This window comes from Apteryx rowi, unplaced genomic scaffold (genome assembly GCF_003343035.1).
Source record: "Apteryx rowi isolate R43461 unplaced genomic scaffold, aptRow1 scaffold_114, whole genome shotgun sequence".
Classification (NCBI taxonomy): domain Eukaryota; kingdom Metazoa; phylum Chordata; class Aves; order Apterygiformes; family Apterygidae; genus Apteryx; species Apteryx rowi.
In genome coordinates, this window is record NW_020447353.1 from 125,139 (window position 1) to 150,233 (window position 25,095).

At 34.7% G+C, this 25,095-nt stretch overlaps 1 protein-coding gene across 7 annotated transcripts in view; it reads right to left on the reverse strand.

The window, feature by feature from the left end:
- Positions 1-317: 317 nt before the first annotated feature.
- ROCK2 (Rho associated coiled-coil containing protein kinase 2) overlaps positions 318-25,095 on the reverse strand; it is a 55,632-nt gene continuing 30,854 nt past the window's right edge. For 5 of the 7 annotated variants that reach the window (XM_026078949.1, XM_026078979.1, XM_026078959.1 and 2 more), the window contains 25 exons: positions 24,945-25,008; positions 24,776-24,787; positions 23,019-23,098; positions 22,611-22,659; positions 21,699-21,834; positions 21,481-21,572; positions 20,981-21,227; positions 20,554-20,660; positions 19,729-19,888; positions 18,640-18,800; positions 18,033-18,217; positions 16,711-16,780; positions 15,177-15,280; positions 14,869-15,055; positions 14,548-14,641; positions 14,338-14,432; positions 13,664-13,843; positions 13,259-13,427; positions 10,048-10,118; positions 8,969-9,057; positions 8,019-8,097; positions 7,540-7,801; positions 6,629-6,842; positions 1,668-1,777; positions 318-425 (listed from right to left, as the gene is read on the reverse strand). In XM_026078949.1, the coding sequence (XP_025934734.1) occupies positions 1,681-1,777; positions 6,629-6,842; positions 7,540-7,801; positions 8,019-8,097; positions 8,969-9,057; positions 10,048-10,118; positions 13,259-13,427; positions 13,664-13,843; positions 14,338-14,432; positions 14,548-14,641; positions 14,869-15,055; positions 15,177-15,280; positions 16,711-16,780; positions 18,033-18,217; positions 18,640-18,800; positions 19,729-19,888; positions 20,554-20,660; positions 20,981-21,227; positions 21,481-21,572; positions 21,699-21,834; positions 22,611-22,659; positions 23,019-23,098; positions 24,776-24,787; positions 24,945-25,008 (3,004 nt within the window). In that variant the 3' untranslated portion in view covers positions 318-425; positions 1,668-1,680. The remainder of the gene's footprint in view (positions 426-1,667; positions 1,778-6,628; positions 6,843-7,539; positions 7,802-8,018; positions 8,098-8,968; positions 9,058-10,047; positions 10,119-13,258; positions 13,428-13,663; positions 13,844-14,337; positions 14,433-14,547; positions 14,642-14,868; positions 15,056-15,176; positions 15,281-16,710; positions 16,781-18,032; positions 18,218-18,639; positions 18,801-19,728; positions 19,889-20,553; positions 20,661-20,980; positions 21,228-21,480; positions 21,573-21,698; positions 21,835-22,610; positions 22,660-23,018; positions 23,099-24,775; positions 24,788-24,944; positions 25,009-25,095) is intronic. The other 2 variants (XM_026078989.1, XM_026078995.1) reach the window with 2 other exon arrangements.

A 25,095-nucleotide genomic window follows, 5' to 3' on the forward strand; every position in this document is an offset into this window, starting at 1 on the left:
GTCTATATCACTACGGTGGATCTTTCTCCTGTTCTTCCTGCAGACATGCTGGTGGCATCTTTATGAAAGCTGAAAAGTCAGTTTCTTCAGTTTAAATATTCATTCCTCTCAATCCTTTTGTGAAATGTAGTGTGTGTGTCTTGCCAAGAAAGCTTTTGTGGAACAGAGTCTCAAAGGTTACCTAACATATCCTTTTACTATTTACCAACCATTCCTCATTTGATCAGTCACTCAAGGGAATACAGGAAAACCCTCAGAGATTAGTAATTTATATTGCAGCAAAAAATGTAAACCTCTGATATATATAGCACAATCTCTCAGGAAAATATATATTTTTAATATATTTTGGGATATGTTTCAGTCTTGCTTTAATGGGAAGGAAATTATCACCTTGAATTGTGTCTGCATTCACGGAAAGCAGTTAGCTGAAAAAGAAGCAGGAAGTTTGGTCAGTAAATGCAATGAAAATCTAAAAAAATAGACTTCCTCCAATCTTTATTAAAATGGACTCTTCAGCATACTTTGGAAAAATGTCATTCCTCTGCATTAAGCAGCATCAAGTTACTTAAATATACTACATCCTTATGCATTACAACCCTAAATCAATTAAATCCACTTGTAATATACAAAAGGTTACAGTACAATATACACAATGTTATACTTGCTTCTAAAAATTAGTAATTTATAAACTTGTAATACCTAAAGATGCAGTATATTTAATTAACATAATGCTAGTTACTGTAAACACTAAGCCAGCTACATTCTATGAGAGCTAATATCTCAATTTAATTGAGTGCCAGCTGAGGTACAGCCCTAGCACTGCTGTCATTGCCCATTCTTTTATAAAGCTCAGACACACCTTACATACTATTTAAAAAAAAATCTGAAGGCAAGTCACAGTTTAACATTTAGGTTTTTTTCTGCATTGTGAACATATTTAATCAGCGTGTAAAAAGACTAAACATTGAGAAATATAAACTAGCTATAACTATTTCCAGTACATTCACACTACATATTTAAGTTAGCCATGGGACAAATTAGATCAATACTATAGCTTTGTCTTTTTTATAGCAGTCAAGGAATCCATAACACAGCAGCTGCAAAGCTACTTTGCTTTACATTGTTTTCAAATGCATGGTTAGGTCCCCAAGAAGCACAGCACTGCAAAGGAAAGCCAAGTCAAATCCACTTCATAACATCGGAAAAGCAAAACGCAGAACTCTTGTGATTTCATGTCTGCTAGCCATAGACAAGTCTGTTTACGTTAAAAGCTTAAAAAACAGTATACGTAAACACCAATTGTATTTCAAGTAAATATCTAAATCTAACGATCTCCCTTTTAGTCTTCAAAAATTATTTGCATAGGTTAGCAGTATTATCACTTCAGATAAGCACTTACTCTAACAACAACAGCTACTTTCTTCTTGGGCAGGCAGACATGAATTTTGAATAAAGATATAAAATTTAAAAACACTGAAAAAGCAGAAACTTTGTTTTAATGAAAATGACTCCTCTAAAAATTCATCTTCACCATGAACAGAATCTCATTTTTTGTGTGTAAAATATTAAAATGAGATCTTGTATTTTCTCTGCTTTGAGAAACAAAATCCAACACAGCATGCTGTATTCAAAGGCAAACAAATCCATTCCTCACTATTCAGATTTACCCCTTTTACTTCTTCAGAAATCAAAAACATCGTCATCATCATCATCACCATCAACATCATCAACATCATCAAATGACCAATCCCAGTCTTTAAATGCCAGATCAAGTAATCTGCAACAGGAGGGTTTGATATTTAATATGTAACACACTTCTGTAAATGACTTCAAAATTCCACTTGTCATCACTAAAACTTTTAAAATAAAAGATTGTCTTAATGTAAGGTTTCTTCCTTTGCTTATCATGGAATGCGAAGATTCAGTTAGTCTTCATGTAAGCCAGTAACATTTTATCTATTGGAAACATACCTCACAAATCACTAAATTCTATATAATGTTTACCATATTGATTCTTTTCTCAAAATTCCAGTAAAATAGACCAACCTTTCATAAAATTAACTGTGTTCTGTTTTGCTGCTGCTCTTGTTGATTGAGGTGCAGTTTTATGTTCACCTGCTATCCCTTTGCAGAAAAATAATGCAAGGCTAATGATCTTTCCAATAAAATTACGTAATTTTGATTGTTGAACAGAACAAATTAAAACCAATGTCATCTGAATTTACAAACACACACAATGGGATTTTAATATTTATCCTGTAGCTCATTATTTAAAGCTAAGTAATGTCAAAAGAGGATATATCAACTTGCTCTCTAGGAGTCAATGTCTATGCTCCTTCCATGGTCAACACTGACAGACTGGAAAGAGGCAGACTTGTTCAGCAAATGAGTCATTTCACCTATTGTAGACATTTATTTCTGGATGGGATGAATCATTGTCTAGAGCCATTAGTTTCTTTCTGTTGATTATAGAAGGATCCTAGACAAATATCGTACACTAAGTACTAGCTTCACAATACCTATTGCTAAAGAAATGAAACCCAATCTAGTAATCTCTCCAGTGAGTTCAGTGGATTTTAGATTAGGATTACATGCCAACCACATGAGGCAGAGAGAGAAACTGAATCCTAAAGAAAGCACTTAAGATGTTTCAGCTAAAATATGACACTGTTTAATATAATTAATCACATACTTTAAACAACAGGTTTCAGTTTTTATTGGGTTTTCAAGTTTTGAAGTTTTTACACTTTTAAAAGTGATGTATCCCTAAAAAGACTCAATATTAATTTATTATATGAACTGCAGTTACTGTTACATCTACAGGATGCATTAGGTTTTAAAATAAATTAAAATTGATTTTTTTATTTTTGAATTATTCTTTTGGCACAATCCAGCTGAATGGATAACCAGAAATTACATGGTCTGTATCAAAAACTGCTTCTGTTTTAAATTCTCATGAAGTACAACAGCCATGAAAAGCTTGGAGAAACTATCACTATGTGAAATTCTCAGCAGAGACAGCATTTATAGGATCATGCAGGTTGGAAGGGGCTTCGGGCAGTCTCTAGCCCAGTTTGTTGGTCAGAGGAAGGACACTATGAAGTCTGACCAGGTTGCTCAGGGCTGTGTCCCACCAAGTCTTGGAAACCTCCAAGGACAGAGGTTTCACAGCCCCGCCGAGCAACCTGTCCCACTGCCTCACTGCCCTCATGGTGGAAAAGCTTCTCCTCATATCCAGTAGCAGTCTTGGACCAGCTTGTGCCTGTCACCTCTCTTCCTCCCACCATGCAACATCGAAGAACCTGGCTCCTTGATGCCTCCTGGTAGGCCTGGGGGGCGGCTGTTCAGTCCCCTCTGAAGTCGTCCCTTCTCCAGGCTGGATGAGCCTTGCTCCCTCAGCCTCTCCTCCCTGGGCAAGTGGTCCAGCCCCCTGACCATCTCAGCGGCCCTCCACTGGACTTCCCCCAGTTTGGCCATGTCTTTCTTGAATGTGGGGGGCCAAAACTGGACACTGTATCTCAAAGCAGTCTCACAAGTGCCGAGTAGAGGGGTATAACCCTTCTCTTGGCCATGCTCCTGCTCACGCAGCCCTGGGTGCTGCTGACCTGCCTTGCTGCCAGGGCACCCAGCTGGCCATGCCCAACCGGTGCCCACCAGGGCCCCAGGGCCTTTCCTGCAGAGCTGCTCCTCAGCCAGGCAGTGCCCAGGTTTAATAGGAACTAGATCTTCACTCTTAATAAAGGTCACAACAGAAAATTAACTATACTGTACAGCAGGCCGTTGCACAAAAAAAAATCACAGAGGCACCAGTCAGATGATAATTGGCCATAACAATTACAGTGATTTATAAATGTGTCTTGTAATTAAAAATGTTTAAATCTGTATAAATTTCCACTGGTTTGACACACATGCATTAGTAAGGTGATAGGTGTGATGGCCTGACAGAACTGCACTTTTCCATCTGTAACTACCTAAGCTGTTACGCATCAGTTTTCTATATCAGATACATCTGGAAAAGCTAACYTGGAAGGTTTAACTGCAAGAATAAATTGTTTACACAAGTATTCATCCTCCTCCTTTTCCCACTATCATGAAATTTCTGAGATGTACCTCATTACAATAACCAGGTACTATTTATTCCTGGTAAAATTCCACTGAAAGAGCTAAATTGAAAAATTATGCAATTATCTTTGGCTGCAAGAAGCCTAGTTCTTTAGGACACTAAAGCACTTATCACTGAGAAAAATTGCAACATAGCAACACATAAAGCAGTACATGAAATCCAAAATTGACAAAAATGTTTAACATGCACCAGCCATTCAGAAAATATATTTTAGATGAATTTGTCCATTTAAAAGTGAGTTACCAAACTGATATGCAATTAAATTCCAAAATACTTTCATTCAGGAATTTTTTGTGAGTTTTCATAGTTAATATTGTAAGCATGCACAGCTGAATGACACATGGTCCCTATTACTTACTGTTGCAAAGGCAAAATATACAGACAGAAAAAAATCAGTGAAGAACGATTCGAAGGGGAGGAGGGCCACAACTAAAAGAATTTGCAAGAGTTAATATTACTACAAATACTATGTTATAAAAACATTTTGTAAAAAATGTCACGAAGATGAAAGAAGAGAGTAAAAGGAGAAAAACTTCTTTCTGAGCACCTAAAAGTAGCTGTGGAAAAAAATCATTTATTGTATACCTTTTATATATCAACAATATGAAAAATAATAATGCTAATGAATTAGACTGTAAGCATTATGCAAAATAAATGCATTTTACTTGTCCCCCAACTAATCATGAATAATTTTTCCTTGACTCATGCTTCAATCCAATTATTGCTATTTTGCCTGGTTTGGCTTTAAAAATCCCTTTAATAAGTCCCTAAAAAGTGTTAATTAAAAAACTGTTTACATCCATGGATACAATGGAAAATCTACTCACATAAAATGCAAATTATCATATCAGATTTTCTTTTAAAGCCTCTAAACCACAGTAATTTAGAAGGTCTGAAAATTAGAAGTGAAGTGAAGGTACTTTGAGTCTTCTAACTATGAATTTCCACACATTTAAATAAGGCTCTTTTCTGATACTAACAGCATCACTGTAAAATAGAGTATGTTTACACCGCATTCACCATTGTAACTATGGTGATTTATTCAACCTAGTTTTAAACCAGCCAGCTCAGATATTGGTGGCAGTCTGGTCACAGAAACAAGACTAATGCTATCTAGCCACTTCCAAATTATCTTTTTGGAGGAAATATTAAGCCTCTGCTGAGCTGTGCATTGCTGTTGGAATATGGCAACAAACAAAACAAGTTTGATAGACCAAACTTTTCACATGCGGTCAACAACTGGGGACTAACATGACAAAGTACTAGCCTTACAACCTTAACTGTTCCTTTAAAGGATTTGGCTGTATGCATACTCTAGTATGCAATTACATAAGCACTAACTGCAGAATATTGTCACTTCTATGGATATGGCATAGGGCTTTCTTTCTTAAAACTGGCCCAGTAACAGATTATCACCTTTTATATGGACATTTTTTGCCCAAAGCAGAGGAACTTTATGGTAAGGTTACTTTTCTAGAAAACGGGAGACATGAGTGTGACTCCTTCTAGGCTGAATAAGGAATTGGAAACAGTACTCCCACCATTTGGTACATGCTGCAACCACCTGACCATTAACCAAATGGTGACCACCACTTCCCATCTTTCAGCTCTCTTTCAGATGGAAAGAGCTCACATAGGTGCCTATCATTATAGCAACTGGCTCCACACTGTGGAACCTGCACGGACAGAGATACAACAGCAGGATTTTACCTGACCTAGCTTTTCACTGTAGATGCCCAAGAAAGCTCTGCATGCTCCTTTTCTGCATCCTGATGACCTGAATTGAACTCTAAAAATGACTCTTTCAATGTATCAACTATAAAGGGAATCAGACGTAGATATATTCACTTGGCAGATGAATTTCACTTTAACACACAAGTCCTGAATCAGGTGTCTAACCTTTAGAGACAGGAATTCAGACACATTCCTCAGAACTAACCACTAAGAAACAAAAGGCAAAGTAGCTTTTAGCTACATGTTAAGTCCTTCTAGATTGCTCTTTGGAGGCACCTAATTCTCTCCACAGATTAATTAGGGACCACAGGCACCTAACTTCATTGCTCAACTTCAAATCAGCCACAGCACTGCCTATGCTGGAAATCTCTGAAGCTTTTTTTTTTTTTTTTTTAAATCTTCACCCCTGTCACTGACTCTTTGTGTCGTTAAACTCCATTTTCCCAACCAGCAGCCAGTTCACAGCAACTATTAAGCTACAGATGATACTACAACATCTCCCTGTTGTGCATAAAAACAACATGATACATTATCCGTATAGTAGGACTGACTAACAGGTAATACAAGCTCCTTTAAACAAAGGAACACACACAGTGGCTTTTCCTATAGCTTAATCTTACTTCAGTTAATTGTAGTTCATAGCAGATGGCATGTCAGACCACATGCCTGTGCCCAAATGACTTTTGGGGTCAACTGCCCATATCAACACATACCACACTAATGGCAGTAAAATGTTTAAAATTATAAACTTAACACCAGCTTTTGTGTCACCTTGGTTTGTTTGGAGGAAGCTGTCGACTTGGTCGCCTGATGGATTGGTTTGGCTGTACCTTCATGGAAGTTCTTGGAGAAGATCGAGCAAAGGGGTCTGGTGCTGGAGGCTTCTTGGGTATTTTTTTCACCAGTCGGCTCACCCATTTTTGCTGCTCCTCTGTAGAATTAGCTAACAGTAGTAGGTTCTTTGCCGTTGAAATATCATAGTACACTGTCAAAGGAAATTTTCAAATAAAAACTATATATTAATTATTATTCTAAACATGCGCCCGCATCAAAAATTAGTGGCCAGATTACCATGCTCTCACAATCAATACAAAAGCAAAATCAGTAGAGAAACCAAAAGCAAAGTGAACCAAATTTCAGTTGTCATGATTAGCACCATTTCACAAATATATTTCGCCAGACCTTACGTTTCCTGGCTGCTGACAGTTAGTGCCTCCTTCTCACATTTAGAGGATAACAATTTAGTAATATGGAAGATATACACTCATTTACAAGGAAAAAGACAAGTAAGGCTAACCCAAAGAGGTAAGAAACTGCAACCTAAATCACAACGAGCAAACTTCACTGAAATCACCTATTTCGTAACATGCACTAACACTGCTGCTCCACATAGCAATACAGCACAACACAGTGTGAGCAGCTTTACAACTATCACGCCTCACTGTTTGATGCTGACAACACAAGAAGTATATTAGCCACATGCCATTAACTTACAGCAGCGAGCTGATCCTCTTGTAGTCACCCTTAGCACGGTTCCGACACCCACATACTAATATCAGAGCTAAAGATAAATCTAACTGTTTACGTTTAGTTGGTGTCAGAACAGTACTAGAATCCTCTGACCTATTAGTTCTCCTGGTAGCGCATGTGACTATATGCATATTCAAATACTTTCTATTTACCTTTGCAAGGTGCTATAATCTCTTCTTTTTTATCCATGTGGTCTTTGTGACATTTGATATGGCAACGGCGACATTCTAGAGCAGGGGGAGGTTTAAACATATGCCACAATGGCTTCATACAAGCCTCACAATTTGTTGGAAAGTGATACAGAGTCGGTATAAACTCATGTCCTTTGTGACAAATATAGTTTGACTTTTCTCCCATGGGCTCCACAGGAAATTCTTGTTCCTTCTTACTTTCTCCTTCATTAGCATATAGAATCTAGAATCAAAGCAAAATACTCTCAATATTCCTATATGACAAATGCAAATTCAGTGTAATTATCTAATCAGAAAGATTGAAGTATAACACTGGAATGAAATTTTTTCAACAATTTTGTAGTAAATACCTTATTAGATAAAGTTATGAAAATATTTTTGATGATGTATGAAATATCATTTGTTTGCTACCTCAGAAACATTAATTTATTATTGAATACCTGGAATATCCTAGGAATTTCCTTGGAATCTGCTCTGTACACATCAGTCTGAGTGACTGGCCGGACATGAAACAGTTTACTACAGGAAATGATTTCAATAAAGATAAAAATTAATGTTACCAAAGTGATAAATTTAAATTGACAGAAAAAGTTAGGATGTATCATGCCAAATTAAGACTTACAGCCATTAAAGATTACTTATTACCAGTACAAATTTATAATCACTTTATTAAAGCCTTATCCTTAAATCCTTCCCAACAATTTCCCTAAACAAAAACAAGTCACAAGATTCAAAAACTGTATTTATGAGTCTGTACTGTATTTAAGAGTCAAACTGTATTTATGAAAAACTGACAGCTCTGAAAAGCTGACATTACATGACTGCAGTGATTTTCAGTAGCTTTCTAACACAATCCTCTCTCTGCCCTACAATTTCTGAATAGCCACATTCTATACTTGTTGAAGAAAGAAATTAGATTAACTATACAACCCCCCAATAAGCATGTGTCATAAGTGCAAAATACAAACACTGAAAATTATAGTCTCCCAGCTACAGTTTTCTTAACATTCCTTGGCACAACATATATGTGAGGTAGGTCTAGCTCAGCTAGGTCAGCACAGCGCTCTGCGTGGCCTAATGCCCCTCACTCACAAAGGCTGTGCTGGACGCAGGACCACACTGCGGCTCCACCATTGCTTATAGCAGACAAACTGGCAGGTCTACATCACAACAGGCACACAAGCTCCCAGCTCTTTAAACTGAGCGTGTCCCAACTGAGGTTGTGCTTCAGGCCCATGTACGCTGGCCAACAGGTCTAACCAGAAAACCATGATTTGAATAATGCGAGAGCATAGCAAATTGTAACTCTCAAAAATATTTTCTGAAGAGGTCTTTTCTGTCAAAGGTCACCTGTAAACCAGAAGAAGCAATCCCACGTGATAATACTTACTCTATATCTAATACCATATATGGGTTAGATTGTTCTTTATCTTGCTCACTATCATAGAACAGAATCTTCTTACTGCTTACAATTACGTACTGTTAAGAGACAGAATAGGATAAAGAATACATTTTAATTAAACTAATTGCAGAAGTCAAATACTTTCACAGCAAGATTTTTATATAAATTTATTAAATGGTAGGTAAATGTACAATAGTTGTACTGCATTATGAGTCCATGATTTGCCAATAAATTCATTGCACTACAAACATAAAATTCTGATTACTTGGTAAATCAATAAAAGTTATCAGTTTAATTCACATTTAAGCAGATTTAAATAGCTATGAGGAGATAAAAATGCAAGTCTAGAAAAGAATAAGATTAAAACTTTTCATTTCTCTGTTACTGATTTAATTTTCACTTGGACTGGTAGTAAAAATAGCTGTAATCTAAATTTTAAAAATACTTAAATATTATTATTTAATATATATAATAGATAATACATCAGACTGTTGCATTATATGTTAATATGTAAAATATATATTAATTTATTTTAATATTATTTAATATTTAAATATAATTAAAAGGCTAATAACTAGTTACCTAGAAGGATTTTATCCAGAACAGTTTGACTGAGCAGCAAGTGAACTGGTATGAAACCATGTATACTATTCTTTGGATAAAGAACCACTGAAACTATTGAAAAACAGTAACCAAGCGAGAGCCGCATAAGGCAGATAAGTAGTCAATATTTTTATCTCCTAAAAAAGAATTTGTCAGGGGTATCTACTTTCAGACTATGCTAACTTCCAGCTACATGATCCTGTCGGGATGCTTATTACTGAATGTACAAATATCAAGCTTACAAAGTGGCCATTCGTGTCTTTGGCTGGACATAAAAGTGCCTTAAGCTATTAGCATTGTCTTAGCCTCTTAGTCTCAGACATAACTGTAATAGCTACAGTATTTTATACATTGAGTAATGACAGAACATGTATCAAAGAAAAATTAAACAGCATGGAAAATCCTGCAGTGAGTGTAAAATCTAGACTATGCATGAAACGAGATTAAAAATTTATTTTTCTTACCTTTTTAACCCATCCAAATTTTTTAGTGTTATTTCGTACAGGGAGCGATAGCCAGCCTTCCAATCTTGATTCTGAAAATAGATGTATATCAAAGAACATAAATATTTGCAAAACACATTATTTTTGAGACTACTGTGCATTTAAAATAGTTATTGAAGATCAATAATAAAGCAAAAAAGCAGACATAAATACATAAATTGCTTAAAAATAAAAGGTTTTGCAAAGTTTATTACACTAAATTTTCAGGAATAAACCTAAATTGTGTATTCCAGAACATGGCCAATAACAAACAATGCAATTATAAAAAAGCCAGTAGGCATGGGGAAAGAAGGGGGAGAGCAAACTTTCAATTATAGCACAAACATTCCCTTTAGTAATTTTTTTAAAGCTTTTAAATGCTTATGTCCATCAACCTGTCCCCCTTAGAGCAGCGTCTCTGAAGACATTAGTACAGAACACACAACACTCAATTCTCGGCAAAAGACAAAACAATGCAAACTATCACCATCAGTAAACCTGTATTATCTACACTCTGAATAAAATCTTGGAGAGTTGGTATTATAATTTGAATGTTTTGCTCTGTAACTTTTTCTTCTAATTCTGCCTAAATCTCCTGGACTTTCTAATCCAAAATAAGTCATTTTTGGCTAATGCTGAGGCCTTGCCTGCATTCACTACCCTTTCACACAGCTGAAATGTTTTATGTTATATTGTCATGTTAGTCAAATTGGATTTACAAGCAGTATTAACAGCTCAACTGTTGTTTGACATATACATACATTTTAGCAGCAACCAAAAGCTAACCAGAATCAGACTATCCTTGCACTTGGTAATACCTAGGCTCTCATAACCTTTGACTCTGGTTTTTATAGTCTCACTTAAAACAATTTCTTTCCTCTAGGGTTTATTAAGAGTTGCTCAACTGTAGTAATATTTTTCTGGTTAGTTACGCCCTGACAGATCACTCTCGTATTAAACCCCTGCTGCTGCACAGGCTCTCCAGGTGGAAAATTCTGAAGCCCTTGGTATTAACAAACACAAACCCAGGAAAGGAGCACTAAAACGCCCTGGAATTGCCCAAGCCAGTTCCTTTCTCATCGGAGGGCCAGTGCCGGCTCACTCCTACGCGTAACACAGCGTAACACATAACGACCAGCTACTCAGAGGAGTCTCGTTTTGTGTGCAGAGACTTGGAGAGAGGGTATTTGTTCAGATGTGTTCTCTCTTCAGACTTCTCTGCAAGCACTGCTGTTGATGACACACTTTAATGTATATACCAACCACCTGAAGTAGTTCTATAATGCGTAGTTTGCCTCATACCTGTCACATTAAGTTGTTCCCCTCACCTACGCCTGATAAGGGGTAGCAAGCATAATACACACAGAAAAAAAGGATTCCCACAGTGCTATCCACATGCAGGGACTTATTAATGCTGCGAAAAAGAATGCTTTCATAGTTTTTCTGTTTTCCTCTGTAATCTCTAAGACTACAGCATGAAACTGCATAAAATGAGAGCTTATTATTACACCACTCCTTTTCTGGGGTCCACTCTACACTAACAGATCAGAAAAAGACCAGAATATTCCAAAATTTTCATAATATACACTTATAAGTACTAGGAGAAAAGAATTCATATGTCAAATCTGCTGCAATTATGTCAGCAAAAACTAATTCAGACAGAATTTTTACTTTAGAACAAAACAAAACCATGCAGGCACCACAACAGCAGCTAACAACAACAAAATTATTTATGTGCTTAATGATTCTCTTATCAGAAGCCTCAAAACAAAAACCACAGAATAAGAAAAATAGAGGAAATGCATTAATCTTTACTTCAGTTTGATGAAGTAATGACAATATTCCAAAGCGAGTTTTGCCTTCTATGGAAAGGTATTCACACTTTAATGAACCTCAAGTTAAATACAGAAATTTGAATATAATTAAAAAATCCACCTCTGATGTTAACACTAAACAGAAGTTTTGTTCAACACAGGGTATGTGTAGTCATACAGAATTTATATAGAATTAGTAAAACAGAGATCTATTTTACCACAGCCACATAATTTCATTTTTTTCTTTGTGCATCTGGAAAAATAAATCCTGCAATTCCCTCCAGAGATCATATATATTAGTTAGAGACCAGGGTTTTTTTAAGGGCCTTCAATTTTGCTTGCCTTACCATTAAGAATCAAATACAAGATTCAAATTTGAACAAAAAAATTTAACGTTCGACTGAATTTCTATAAGCAATATATGTCTAGATGGTGACAATTGGACGTCTTCACACAAAGATTTGGCTTTTTGGTATCCAGTACCTTAAGGTTGTACAGATAGATGCAAATACTGGGTAAAGGCTGCTTTGAAAACAAGGTCATGAGGATCATTTATTCAATGCTTTAATAAAAATGATGTTCTATAAACATACCTACTACGGCAGCAAGCATCCGTGAACACTTAGAGAAAATAGGTCAATCTTCATGCAAAATTTTCAGTGTTTTGGATTGGAATGCTTACTGCCAGATTTTTTTTTTTAAGAATGTATTATTAGTGTTAGTTTTGAAACAGAGAAAAGGACACAGTAAGAACAAAACCAAACGGTTCTCAGGGATGTCACCTGTGCTATCAAGATCTGAAGGGCTCTGTGAACAAGACAAAGGCTCTTCCTCTGAGTCAGAATCAGAATCGAGAAGCATGCGAGAACTGGAAGGCTTAGTGGCAATACTGACAGAGGTAGAAGAATGCTGGTAGGTAAAAGACATGGATTCCATAGTGTGGGATTGAGTGATATGGACTAAACATAAAGCACAAAGGAGGAAAAAGGTAGAAAAGAAGTCAAAATAGAATCCCTAAGAAGACAGTATTAGCTTTACATTTCATCACATAACACAGTGATTTAAAATTAACCACCAAAATAAAGGTGAAAAAAAAAACAGTTTTAATGGGAGACAGAATATGTTACAATTTTTTTTAAAAGAAATTCATTAAAATAAATTTAAGAATGAAGTATGATTACGCTACAGACAGATTTAGTTAGTATGTGGATATTGAGCACTATCAAACCATTGATAAGGTGCTAGAAATCCATAAAGATGAAAAGAATAGAAACATCAGAGGATTAATTTTATACTTCAGCTTCTATGGTAAAACACCAATTAATGGTAAAATTACAGTAAAACCAATTAATGCAGCAATATTAATAAAAATAACATACCAGGGAATCCATCATCTGCCTCAGCATCTCCAGGTCCACTGCCTATGCTACTGTTGTCTAGACCAATGTGTAGTGACTGCAGCTGCGAACGAAGCTGTTCAATGTCACTGTCTTTGCTGTCTAGAGTCATCTGGAGCTCTATTCGTATCTGACTCTCTTCTGCTATTTGCTGTAAGAATAAATGAAAAGATTACTTATTATCACTATATTCAGTTCACTAGAGAACAAATAAGTAAAAAATTATGGAGCCTCTGTAACCAGTCTTAATACACATACTGCAAATTTCTTTCAGTTATGGGAAATTCAGACAAATACAGACAGTGTACACTACCTGAAAGTCCGTATGGATTCAATGAGAATCACAGAAAATGCTACCAGTATTTATATTTGCAAAGAGGATCTTACTGCCTGCATTTCATTGATCTCCTTCTGATATTTGATCATCATTTGGGTTAGCTTCTCTCGTTCGGACTTCAGTTCCATATGCAGTTTCCTATTTTCCTTTTCCTTCCGCCGCACATCAGTGTCAGCTCCGCGTTTGACTGGACCCTTCCGATTCATGATCTCAGCCAATTTATTCACAGCCTTCCGAAGAGAGGGGGGAAAAAAATCCAAAATCATTAAATACAGAGAGTTATATCATGAATAAATGAAGTCTTTATCTCCTACCTGTGACCAGGCACTTTTAATCTAACTATAAACTCAAACCTCTGCATATCTGGTGGTATAAAGTCAATTTAATTCAATGCATTACGCAAATAAAATTGGAAAAAAGGTAACAAAATCATTTTCACTTTAAGTGAACATTTGCTTAGAACATTTCTACTCATTTAAATATTCTCTTCACTTTCCATTAGCTAGAATTAAAATATACGTTTGGATTAAAATGCCACTTATTGTTGTAAAAACAACGGGGGTTAAAAATCAGAAATATAATGTTTTATGGAACTTACAGAGGAATATAAATCAAGATGGGCAACAGTAAAATATGAATTCTGTTTTATAATGGAATGCTCTCTGTTAAAAATTATTTGATTCATTAACACTATCTCATCATTCATTTAGATACATTTACTTACCTGAGTTTTCAGTGTTCTTTCATTCAACAACTGTTTCTCAAATTGTGCTTTAATATTTCCTACATTTGCTTCTTCTTCCTTTAGCTTTGTAATTTCTGTAACAAGATGATAATAAAAAAACTATGAAAGCTCATTACAAAAGAAAATAGCAAAATTTAAGAACAAAATTTGTTTTCAAATTAAGTTAAACTTATTTCAGGGAATACATACGTTCTTGCACTTCCTTCAGTTTATTGTTTAGTTCTTCTTTCTCATTAGCAAGATTAGCCACATCACTAGTTAGTGTCCTATTTGCTTCCTCCAACTGAGAACAAAAAGTATATGTGACTATGTAACAAAAAACATTTGACTTATGAAAGCACTACATGACAGGAGGATATTTTTCATTTTATTCATGCAAAATACGTATTTTTTTAAATGCGAGATATACTTGTATATCAGTTATCACTAGGAAACTGTCAATATTTCAAGCTGCAAATAAAACTGAAGCACATGTAAACCTCTACCAAAACTACAATGAATATTACTCACAGAGGCTATGGTGGCATCTTTCTCAGTAAGTTCCTGTTTATGCCTAGCCATCATCTCCTTAATCTCCAGCTCTTTCATAATCTTCTCTTTTTCCAAATCAGAGTACTGTTCTTCAGCAATGGAACGAGCAAGTTGTTCTGAATCAGCTTTCGTCAAAGTAATCTCTAGCTGAGCAGCCAAGGAATCTCTGCAAATTATTGACATACTATTAACTCAAAAATTGGTAGTTTCCTTAAAAAACAAAAACAAAAACTAAAACTAAACATCTTAGTCTTACACGTATTAATAGTATAATTAGTAAAACCTACCTCTCATCCTGTAACTCTTGTATCTTTTGCTGCATTTCTTTACAAAGTTTGGTCTTTTCTTCACATTCTTCTTTAAGTTCTCGAACTTGCGTCTTATACAGAGTCTAGAATTTAAAGTAGGAAAGAAAAGAACATGACTTTCATATTATATCTTGAAGGTAAACAAAAAATGATACAGTATGACATTGTATGCAATTCTTCAGTTGTGCACTCAATTCAAATACGATTGTGCAATGTCTTCTCTAAATTTAACTAAAGATCATCACCACTCCCAAATGTGTTTTTAGGGTTTTTTGTTTTGTTTTGTTTTTACTTTTTTTAACTTGGGCATTTGCAAATGGATATATTAGATATATTTTATATATTTATAACCATGCAGTTAGAGAGACCCTCAATGTGAAAACAACTATTTGATAGAAAATCAAAAGTATCAGAAACAAGAGAGATCTTGAATTTTCTTTCCCTAATATTTTAAACCCTTGTCAGAGGTAGGTAAGAGACAGACTTTAACCATACAAATGCATGAAAATAACATGACAGTTTAAGAGCAAAAAGGAGTATAGAAAAAGGGGGAAAAAACAGATTTGAAAAGTATTTGATATTTAGATTTTTGTAAAATGAACACAAATCTAGAGCTCTAGAGGAAATGAAAGAAAAATTATATTGCTCTGTACACTCAAATGACTGAATACAGGTAAAGTGACAGGTAATTGTAAGTGGACTTAGTGCAGGACTTTCAAGACAAAGTATATCTCAGGATAGATCATCTCTCTGACGTACCCACAACAGTCAACTGACCTTAATTCTTCCTTCCTCTCTCCTTCCACATGTGCAACGTTTTGATGTACAAAAACTTCAGGTAGCCATTTTCCTCTTTGACATAAAGACCATAGTAAAATACTAAGTTTCCTTTAATTCTGAAGTAGGCCTTTTGGCCTTTTACCTGCAGTAAGACTGGCGTACACTGTCATAAACTAATCTGCATATGCTAGTGATTAATATCTAAATAAAATAGCTTTTTACTCTATTGTATCCTATCACAGTATTGAGAGGAAAACAGAAACTCCCAACAGGTCTTTTCCAAGTTTGGTTCTAACGGGAAATTTTTCTTCCAAGTTCTAATGGCACATGTTTTGTTACAATACATCATTCTGAGAATATGCCTCTTCCATGCAGCATGGAACAGATGCTGAATGCAAAAGGCTTGAAACTTGCAGAAAATTATTTACACTGCGGAAGAGAAGGAATGAGCTGCTTGATTCCTTCCTCTCTCTAAACAGAGTTTGGGACCTCCTTCAAAAGCTGGGACATCCCTTGCGTTCCTTAACGCAAACTCTTTTACACTACTCGGAGATCAAGAGAAATAAATGGTGACAGGACTGCAGACTAGACTGAAGACAGACACGAGAAAAAAAATTAGCTTTAGAATAGAGATGTGAAATGATCGCTAAGCCTAAGCTGAGGAGGAAGAACAAAGGCTAACGCTGTACTTAGCAAACAGAATAGTATAAAAATAAAGAAGCGTAAAACATACTGAGAAATACTGCTCAGCTTCAAGCTGGTCTTGAAGCTCTTTCATTTGTCCATCTGCATCTTGACGTTCCCTATAAAGGAATAAAATGCTTTTAAAGAAAAGATACGAAGATATTCCAAACAAGTAAACAGAAAAGAGTGGATTCGCACTCTTAAGATCTTCAGTGATTCCTTGATCAAAGTACGGTCTACAATTAAACCTGAGGCTTCCTTTAGGTATCAGCTATCATCTTCACTTACACAGTTGAGAATACTGCACAAATAAGTCAGTTTAATATTATTAATATATTAACTACAACCATGTCACATAGCTTAACCGGTAAGAGACACAGACAAAGCAAACAGCCACTGACAATCTAATTTCCATTTAAAACATCACTGATTTAACACACTGACTTCTAGTAAACAAGAAGTACAAACAATTTCTGGAAATATGTCTATATTCTCCGTCATGCACTATTTCTTAAATTCATCTGCTGTCAAAACAACTCAGAAAGTCACTAGCCCATCACATAACAAAACCCAGTATAGAGTAGAAAAGACTTTCACCAATGTTTGACATTACAGTAGTCATCTCACATGTACCCCCTAGGTGAGTAACTGCATCTTACTAATAGAAAAAATAAAGCACAAGGAGATGAATCATTAAAAATCATAAAGGAGCTAAGAACGAGATACTTGTGATATATATATGCTCAATTTGTCTTTTTAGTCACAGAGCACATTTCCCTTCCCAGCTCATATTTCAGCATTACAAGACTTAATCTGATATAACAACTGATTTAATCAGTTGCAATTACTGCTTTTACGTCCTTGAAGAAGGATTGCTGGGATTTAACAAAGCTCTTATTTGAAGGCTCAGCAGATGTATTTAAACATCCTTAGAACAGGATATTGGCAATGGTTACACTCTTCAGCTCTGTATTACCATTGCCGTTCAACTCTAATAACCCTTCCTGAATAGCACCAATAACTTTCTTCTTCACTGAAGTCCTAAGTTGTTTAAAAAATATATATATATATATTTATCTGACTTTCCTACTGAATAAGTGTTTCTCTGAACTCCTAACACTCTTGTGTTTATGATTTAAGGTTTTAGGGGCAGCAAACATCTTTTACTGTAAATCTATACATTGCTTTATCACTTGGGGAAATGTCAACCAGGGCCACTGAAAATAATTGTGAACAACAATTAAGTTCTGTATTGTAGGATAGTATATTCTGTGCAGTGGATATTTTAAATTAATATGGCTCTCAGCTTTTGCTAAAAGAAAATTACAAGTAACATTACTAAAAAAAATCAGATTGTGCAACTCTGCTTACTTGCGGAGTTCATTATTTTGTTTTTCCAGGCTTAATTTGATTTCCTGAAGATGGTTATTCTCCTGTTTTAGCTGCTTCTCTGACATTTTCAAGGTGTTGACTTGTTGTGTTTGCATCTTGAGGTCATTTTGAGTGAGACAACGCTTTTGCGTTTCTTGTTCTATTTTTAATGTCAGGTTTTTTACCTGAAAAGTAAACAGAAACCATTGAAGAACTTTACAGAGCTACATAGAAAAGCAACATTTAAAACAGTGTTTTAATGGATTTTTCCACATTTTTGTATAATATGCACACATCCTTTCATAGACAAGGCTATTTCCTGAATAGAGGTATCAATACACAATAAATAAGGTAGTTTTCCATGTCAATCTCATCTCTTACATTATACAAGAAAAACTTTAGGTTCAGTAGTGCTGAAATATTTCAGAAAGATGAAACCATACTTTGTAAAGCAGACTTCTTTTTATCTCCAAAATAAGAGGGGAAGGAAAGAGAGGTGCTGTCATTTTCATTCACAAACATTCCTAAAAACTGCTCATAACAGGGAAAATAGCAAGATATTTAAAACCCAGTTCCACTCAAGACTCCTTTTGTCATTGTTACTTACATCTTCATTCAGTTTATCCTTTTGCTTAAGGAGCTCATTTATTTTCTGTTGTGATTGTTTGAGATCACAGTCCAGCATAGAGCGCTGCTTTTCAGCTTCTAACAACCGATTTTCTACTTTTTGCTTTAAAGCTCTCTCTTCCAAAAGCTTCTTCTCCATTTCTGTGAATCAAGATATTTCAGATGCCAGTCAATGTAAACCAAGTGTATTCAGCTTTTTGGGGGGCAGAGGGGGAAGGATAAGGTACTATCCCTTATTAACCATAACTAATATGTTTATCCTTTTAACACTGAAGAGAAAGATTTCAGAAAAGTGATTTAATTAAAATCCACATAGTAAACTCGCAACTGGAGGATGGTTTTGCAAGCATTTCTGCCTTGTATCTATTTCCTACATTTGAGCTTCAAGTTAATTTCCAATTTATCTGCAACACATTTGAGACAGATAAAAAGGGTGAATATTTTTAGAAATATTTCATCTAAGTCTGCTGAAATATTGCTTTGAGTATGATAACCCAAAATCAATTAAAGAGTTGAAGCTGTTCAGAAAGCTGATCTGCCAGGTGACTCAACCATTTTTCTGCTTGTTTTGAACGTCTGCAGTCTCAAAATTTTTGTTAATGCTCTACACTTGGAAGGATAAGACTTGTAGGTTCAAAAATAACAGCCATCTTCTGGAAGTGTTTTGTCATCACAAAGTAAGCTGAAATATATTTCATTTAGGAAAACATTAACAGGTATGACTATACTGAGTAAAAACACAGGTAAGCCCTCAACTAAAATGTTCCAAATAGTACTATAATATAAAATTTAAGAAAAATTAATTCAGAATACACTAGCACAGAAAATGAAGTAGTAATCCGGATGATGGAGAATCTATTTTATTCAAAGAGACTAAAACAATATGTCTTCAACCTAGCAAACAAGGACAGAGGGACTATGACTGATTTTGCTAATTATACTAAAAAAGAACAGAGGAACTGAGGAGAAAAAATACCCCTACATTTAAGTTTCCACTAGCATTTAAAAGATTGTATTATCTACTCTCTGTAATTTATATTTAAGATCTATGATTATGTCAAACACATACCTTTCATGGCTTCAGATTTTGCTTCCTCAATAGATTCATAAATCTTATTTTTGTCTGCCAATCGTGCTTTTGTAGCTTTATGTTCAGCTTCTTCTTGTTCAAGGTTCTGCTGCATAACTTTGAATTTATAGGTCATGTCTATTTCCATGTTGCTCTTCTCCTGTTAAAGGAAAAATTAAATGGAAATAAAACATTAAATAAATCAGGTTAAAGACCAAAAATTTTGGACAACAGTAATATGCCGCTTGGAAGTATACTAACAGTAGAAGAGACCGCTCAGGCTCTAAGGATTTATTTCTACAAACGTTTTTGTATGGATGGCAAAGGGCTTCAGGAGTGCACAGTGATATTCCTAGTTGCACACAGTTATACGATTAGGGCCTTAATGAGCAACGTTTTGCAATAAGAGCACTTCAAGATTAAGTTTACTGAAAAAGATTTGTTTCAATACTTTTGGTTCAATGACAAACTTGTCAAAAAAACATATTAGCAGAAGCTTTTGAATTTTCAGCAATATTGAGAGTTTAAAAAATTTGAATTTTTCAGCAAAAATAAAGTGTTACTTCTTCATTGTTAAACTACACACTGTAGTATATTATGTACTTAAGTCTAGAAGTATAATGTATTATAATCTTAAGGGAAATGCTGTAATTTTATTTTCACTTTTCATGTTGTAAAAACAACAAACACAAAACTAAAAAAAAAAACACTGAAAACAAGGTTTATTTAATCATAGATTCTGTCTCAGAGCCTCAAGTAATAAAAGCACAAATTTAAAAATTGTATACAAATTAAACACCAACGTTCACCTAAAAGTGCTGTTACCTTTTCTAAATCTGTAAGTTTTTCCTGCAATTGCCTCTTCTCCATTTCCAGTTTGGCTAATGCACTCTTTCCATTTTTTACTTCTTCTTCTAGGCTAGATATTCGACCTAAGAATGACCAAAACATCAAAGAGACTGCATAACTTGCAGAAAAGAAATGCACTATAGCTACTTAGGGATAAAAATATTCAAATTTAATAGCATCTGAATATTAAGAACATCTTCCTTTAGGGAGATTTAAAAAGTTATCAACAATATTTTATAAATGTTAATGCACATTCCCTCCTGAAATGTGTGTCTACACTTACATAACATTGTATAAAACGCATGGTTAAACTAGTCACAATTTGAAGTTCAAGTAATGCTGAAACGTATTTTTATTTCTGAAACTAGAAGCAAGCTTAACTTCAGAACATTTGCTGCAATACCTTGTAAATCACTGATAATCTCTGATCCATGACTTCGATCTCTCCTTTCTGATTCTAGAGCTGACTGAAGATTGAGAAAGTCTTTCTCCAGTTTGAGTTTAGCATTCTCTAGCAAGCAGTTTTTATCTTGTAATTCTCGATTATTAGCTTCCAACTGCTGGATTTGCTTCGTGCTTTCTGTCTGGTTCTTTCTTAACCGGGCTGCAGTATCAGACTCTGATCGCAGCAAAGAATTGGCTTCATCCAACTACAGATTGATAAAAACATACTTCAGACACAATTAAAATATAACACATCTCATTTCCATTACAGAGTACTAGTTTTTATGGATTTAAGAAATAAAAAGGAGTGTTTTCTAAGATTACTTTTAAACATCAAAACATAATAAGAAAGAACAGATTTTAAAACTCCCTTACAGTTTTCAACTCCCTCCACCACCAACAGAATCTGAACTTCAAAAAGCTGTTATTTTAAAATATACGTATATAAAGTTGGCATGCCTGTCTTTGTAGTTGATTGATTTTCTCATTGGATATTTGAGAGCTCTGATTCCTCTTTTTTAAATCTTCAAGCTGGTCCTTCAAACTGTTAACTATAATAAAAACAATTCAATGTTGTTAGTCATTGCAATGAAACTTTAAACTGTACTATAATTCATTTATTTTGTCTTTTAAAAACCCACATCAAAACAGAACCCTTGAAATACTGTTCCACATACCCTCATTTTCCAAATTGCGTTTCTTATCTGCTTCGTGTTCAGCTTTTCTCTGGTATTCTGTATTCTTATGCTGAAGCAGAGCCTTCTCTCTTTCTAATTGTCTTACTGCAGACTCTACATTCTTCCTTGAAGTTATCTGGACATATTTTTTAAAAAAACAACGCTAATTACCCACAGAATTGTGGTATTCGTTATATGATAAAAAGACAGCTCATGCACTCAATTTAGTTTATAATGGACAGAGAGACAGAGACACATTCCATTTGCTTTCTGTAAACACAGTGTATCAGAACACATGTGCAGATCCAGCCCAGGCTGACAACAGCCAGGAACTTGTACCACTAAAAGACTGTTTGGTGGTTGCATTCAATGAATCTGGTAATCTTTCTAGTAGCCACTCAGGAAGCAACAGCCACAAAAACATACATGCACTGTAAGATCTCAAAACATATCTGAACGGGCAATACATTAGTTGTGCATGTCCATGAAAGATAAGATAAATCTGCAGCAGCATTAGGGCGCAAAGCTGGGCAAAAAATAGGATCTTTCTACCGACACTGTTTGAACCATGCTATATGCTGCAAAGAGTGGATTTCCTCTTTGAGCAACATTACTCTCACCTCTTCAATTTAATTACTAGAATCATATATGGGATATTTATATTCCATTGTCCTCCAAATTAAAAACATGGTAAAAACAGATTCTGGATATCAATGTGTAGTCATAATGCAGCAGTCGTGATGAAAATATTTTAGCAGTGACATCATTTTCATATTTGTGAATATCAGGAAACAGCTACAGTGCTACAAATACACTGTTAATCAAAAATAATTTGCTGTTTCCTAAGGGGAAAACCCCCCCACAAATAAATGCTAAAGTTGTAATTCCAGTAAGAAACAACTACTGACTTACCTCTTCGTCTAGCTCTTTCACTATCTTCTCTAAACGAGTATTAGTAGACCTGAAGAAATTTGAAAAATATATTTGAACCCCATTTATTATACAGAAATTAGAATATTTGCTTGTGTATTGTTAATTTTGTGTACGATACACTATTGTTAGCAATCACATGAAACTTCAAGGGTGGTGGTGGGGGGAATCACTCAAACAACAGAGAGATTCATAAGGATATAGCAAAAAAAAGAAAAAAAAAGAAAGTAGGAATCACAGGAGTAGCAAGAAGCACATTATTTACAGCAGGATCTGCTTGCAAGGCCAGAAATCCCTAAAGGGGATTAAAATATCTTTAAGCATTCTAAAACAAAAGGTGTAACAATACTTACTTATAAACATAGCAAACAGATGTCAAAACAATCTCACCTGTACTTCTGTTCTAGTTCATCTTTGGCTTGTATTTCATTACTGAGCTGTTCTTCTAACTTGCTTAGTTTTTTCTGAAACTGTATAAAATGTCAAAAAAAGCATGCCCCACATATAAAAGGCTATCATATAAAGCAAGTATAATTCAATTAAATAACAAAAACATGAAAGAGATGAAAATTATTTCAACTTTCCATTGTATTTTTTTCAAACAGTCACCAGAAGATTACAGTATTTTTATTTCCCATCTAAACAATGTATTAATCCTGATGATTTTTAAAATCCAGATCCACAGCAATAAAATTTGCTGCACACTACATTAAATGTGATCATCCCAGAATTATGTGCCACACAATGAGAGACACAAAATTTCTACAGGCAAAGAATGTTGTTTCTGGCCCTTTGCTTTACTCTTTCTCTGTATAGACAGACCTTTCTCTGGAGCCAAATTTTGGGGCTAGTCTTTTCTAAATAAACTAAATAAATGGAGGAGTGGAGAAGGCAAATGACCAAAAGGGACAATATTCAGAGAATACAGCTAAGCTTGCTCAGTGACCTACATAAAGAAGAATTGCTTAGTCTAACACATACAGAAGCTAACAAACACTTTTCAAATTTGTGAATATTGTTTTGCTTACCAAAACATAAAAAAAATTGTATGTCAAATACCCAAAATTTGTGAAATTAGATTATAAACCATGAATTTGGGAATCTTAACATGTCTTCAAGTTTTCATGTACATTTATTTTCCTCCCATTCTCTCCTACTCCCCAAATACAAAACATAGAAATGTAGTTTTCCAAAATACTTTATAATTGTCACAATTATATCTTTCCCGGAACTGGAACTTTGAAAAGGACACAAAAACCTGAGAGTCATTGCTTGAAAAATAAAAATGAAAAATTTGTCATAAAAAAACATAGAATTTTACCAACAACTACAAAATCAAAATATACTTACTATCATAATATATAAAACAAGTGTCACGAACATGGCACTGCATATTTTAAGCAGCAGTAGAACTTCTTCTTAAAAGGAATCTCAAAGCTATTAATACATTCAATAATGATAGGAAGTAAAGAAGTAGAAACTAAAAAACATTTGTATGTATATTTATGTTGGCTGCTATATAAATGAATTTCCTTTACAGCACCTTTTCAAAGTTTAAAAATTAACTAAGTTGAAACAAATGTTAACAATATACTATCTATGCTTGAATGAAACAGATGTTCAAGTAATATAATGCAGTTAGTTCAGTACATGAAAAATCCATAGCATTCTTCTGTCAGCTGCAAATTTAAACTCAGCTGGCAATCTTCAAAAGCTGGATAAGCAGGCTTCATTCACTCACTTTAACTGAGAGTGAGATTTATGTTCATAAATATTCCTTTATTACTGCAGATGACAATTTATTTTCCAAACCCTGGATAAACCTGTCATAAATCACTTAGGCAAATGTGGAGCCAAAATTCACAACCTACCCAAGAGTGATGTTGTTTGTGGCAAATAGAGCCTTACACATTTGTTTTCAAAACAAATTCTAGATGCCAGAAGAATATGAAAAAAATCTGTCTTCATTCATCTTTATACTACAATACTTTAAATCTCGAGCACAACTTCTCATTCAAAAACTGTTTCAAAACACTGATTGGTTTACTATTAACAGTTCGGTGAATAAACATTTAAGATATTTCACGTTTACACAGATTATGTAGGAATTATTTGATTCCTTTCAGAATTCAACATAATACACTCACCTCCTTGCTGTCCTGTAAATAGAAAATATCATTTTTACTGAGGAGTATTAAAAGACAAAAAAGCCCCCCAAAAAATTTCTTGAAAACCTACTTCAGAATTTGCTTTTTCTTAACAGACTTAACAAAATTAGTCAATCATACATTAATACTTATGAAAACAGGCACTAACCTCATTTTTACTAGATTGCATGGATTCATTTTCTCTACAAGACTGAGAGGAGTCACTTAGCAACCTGTCAAAAACAAAAACAAATCCCACCAGCTCTTATTCAAGTTTTCAACAACTCTGGCAACCTTGCCAATCAACGCATTTTAATCAA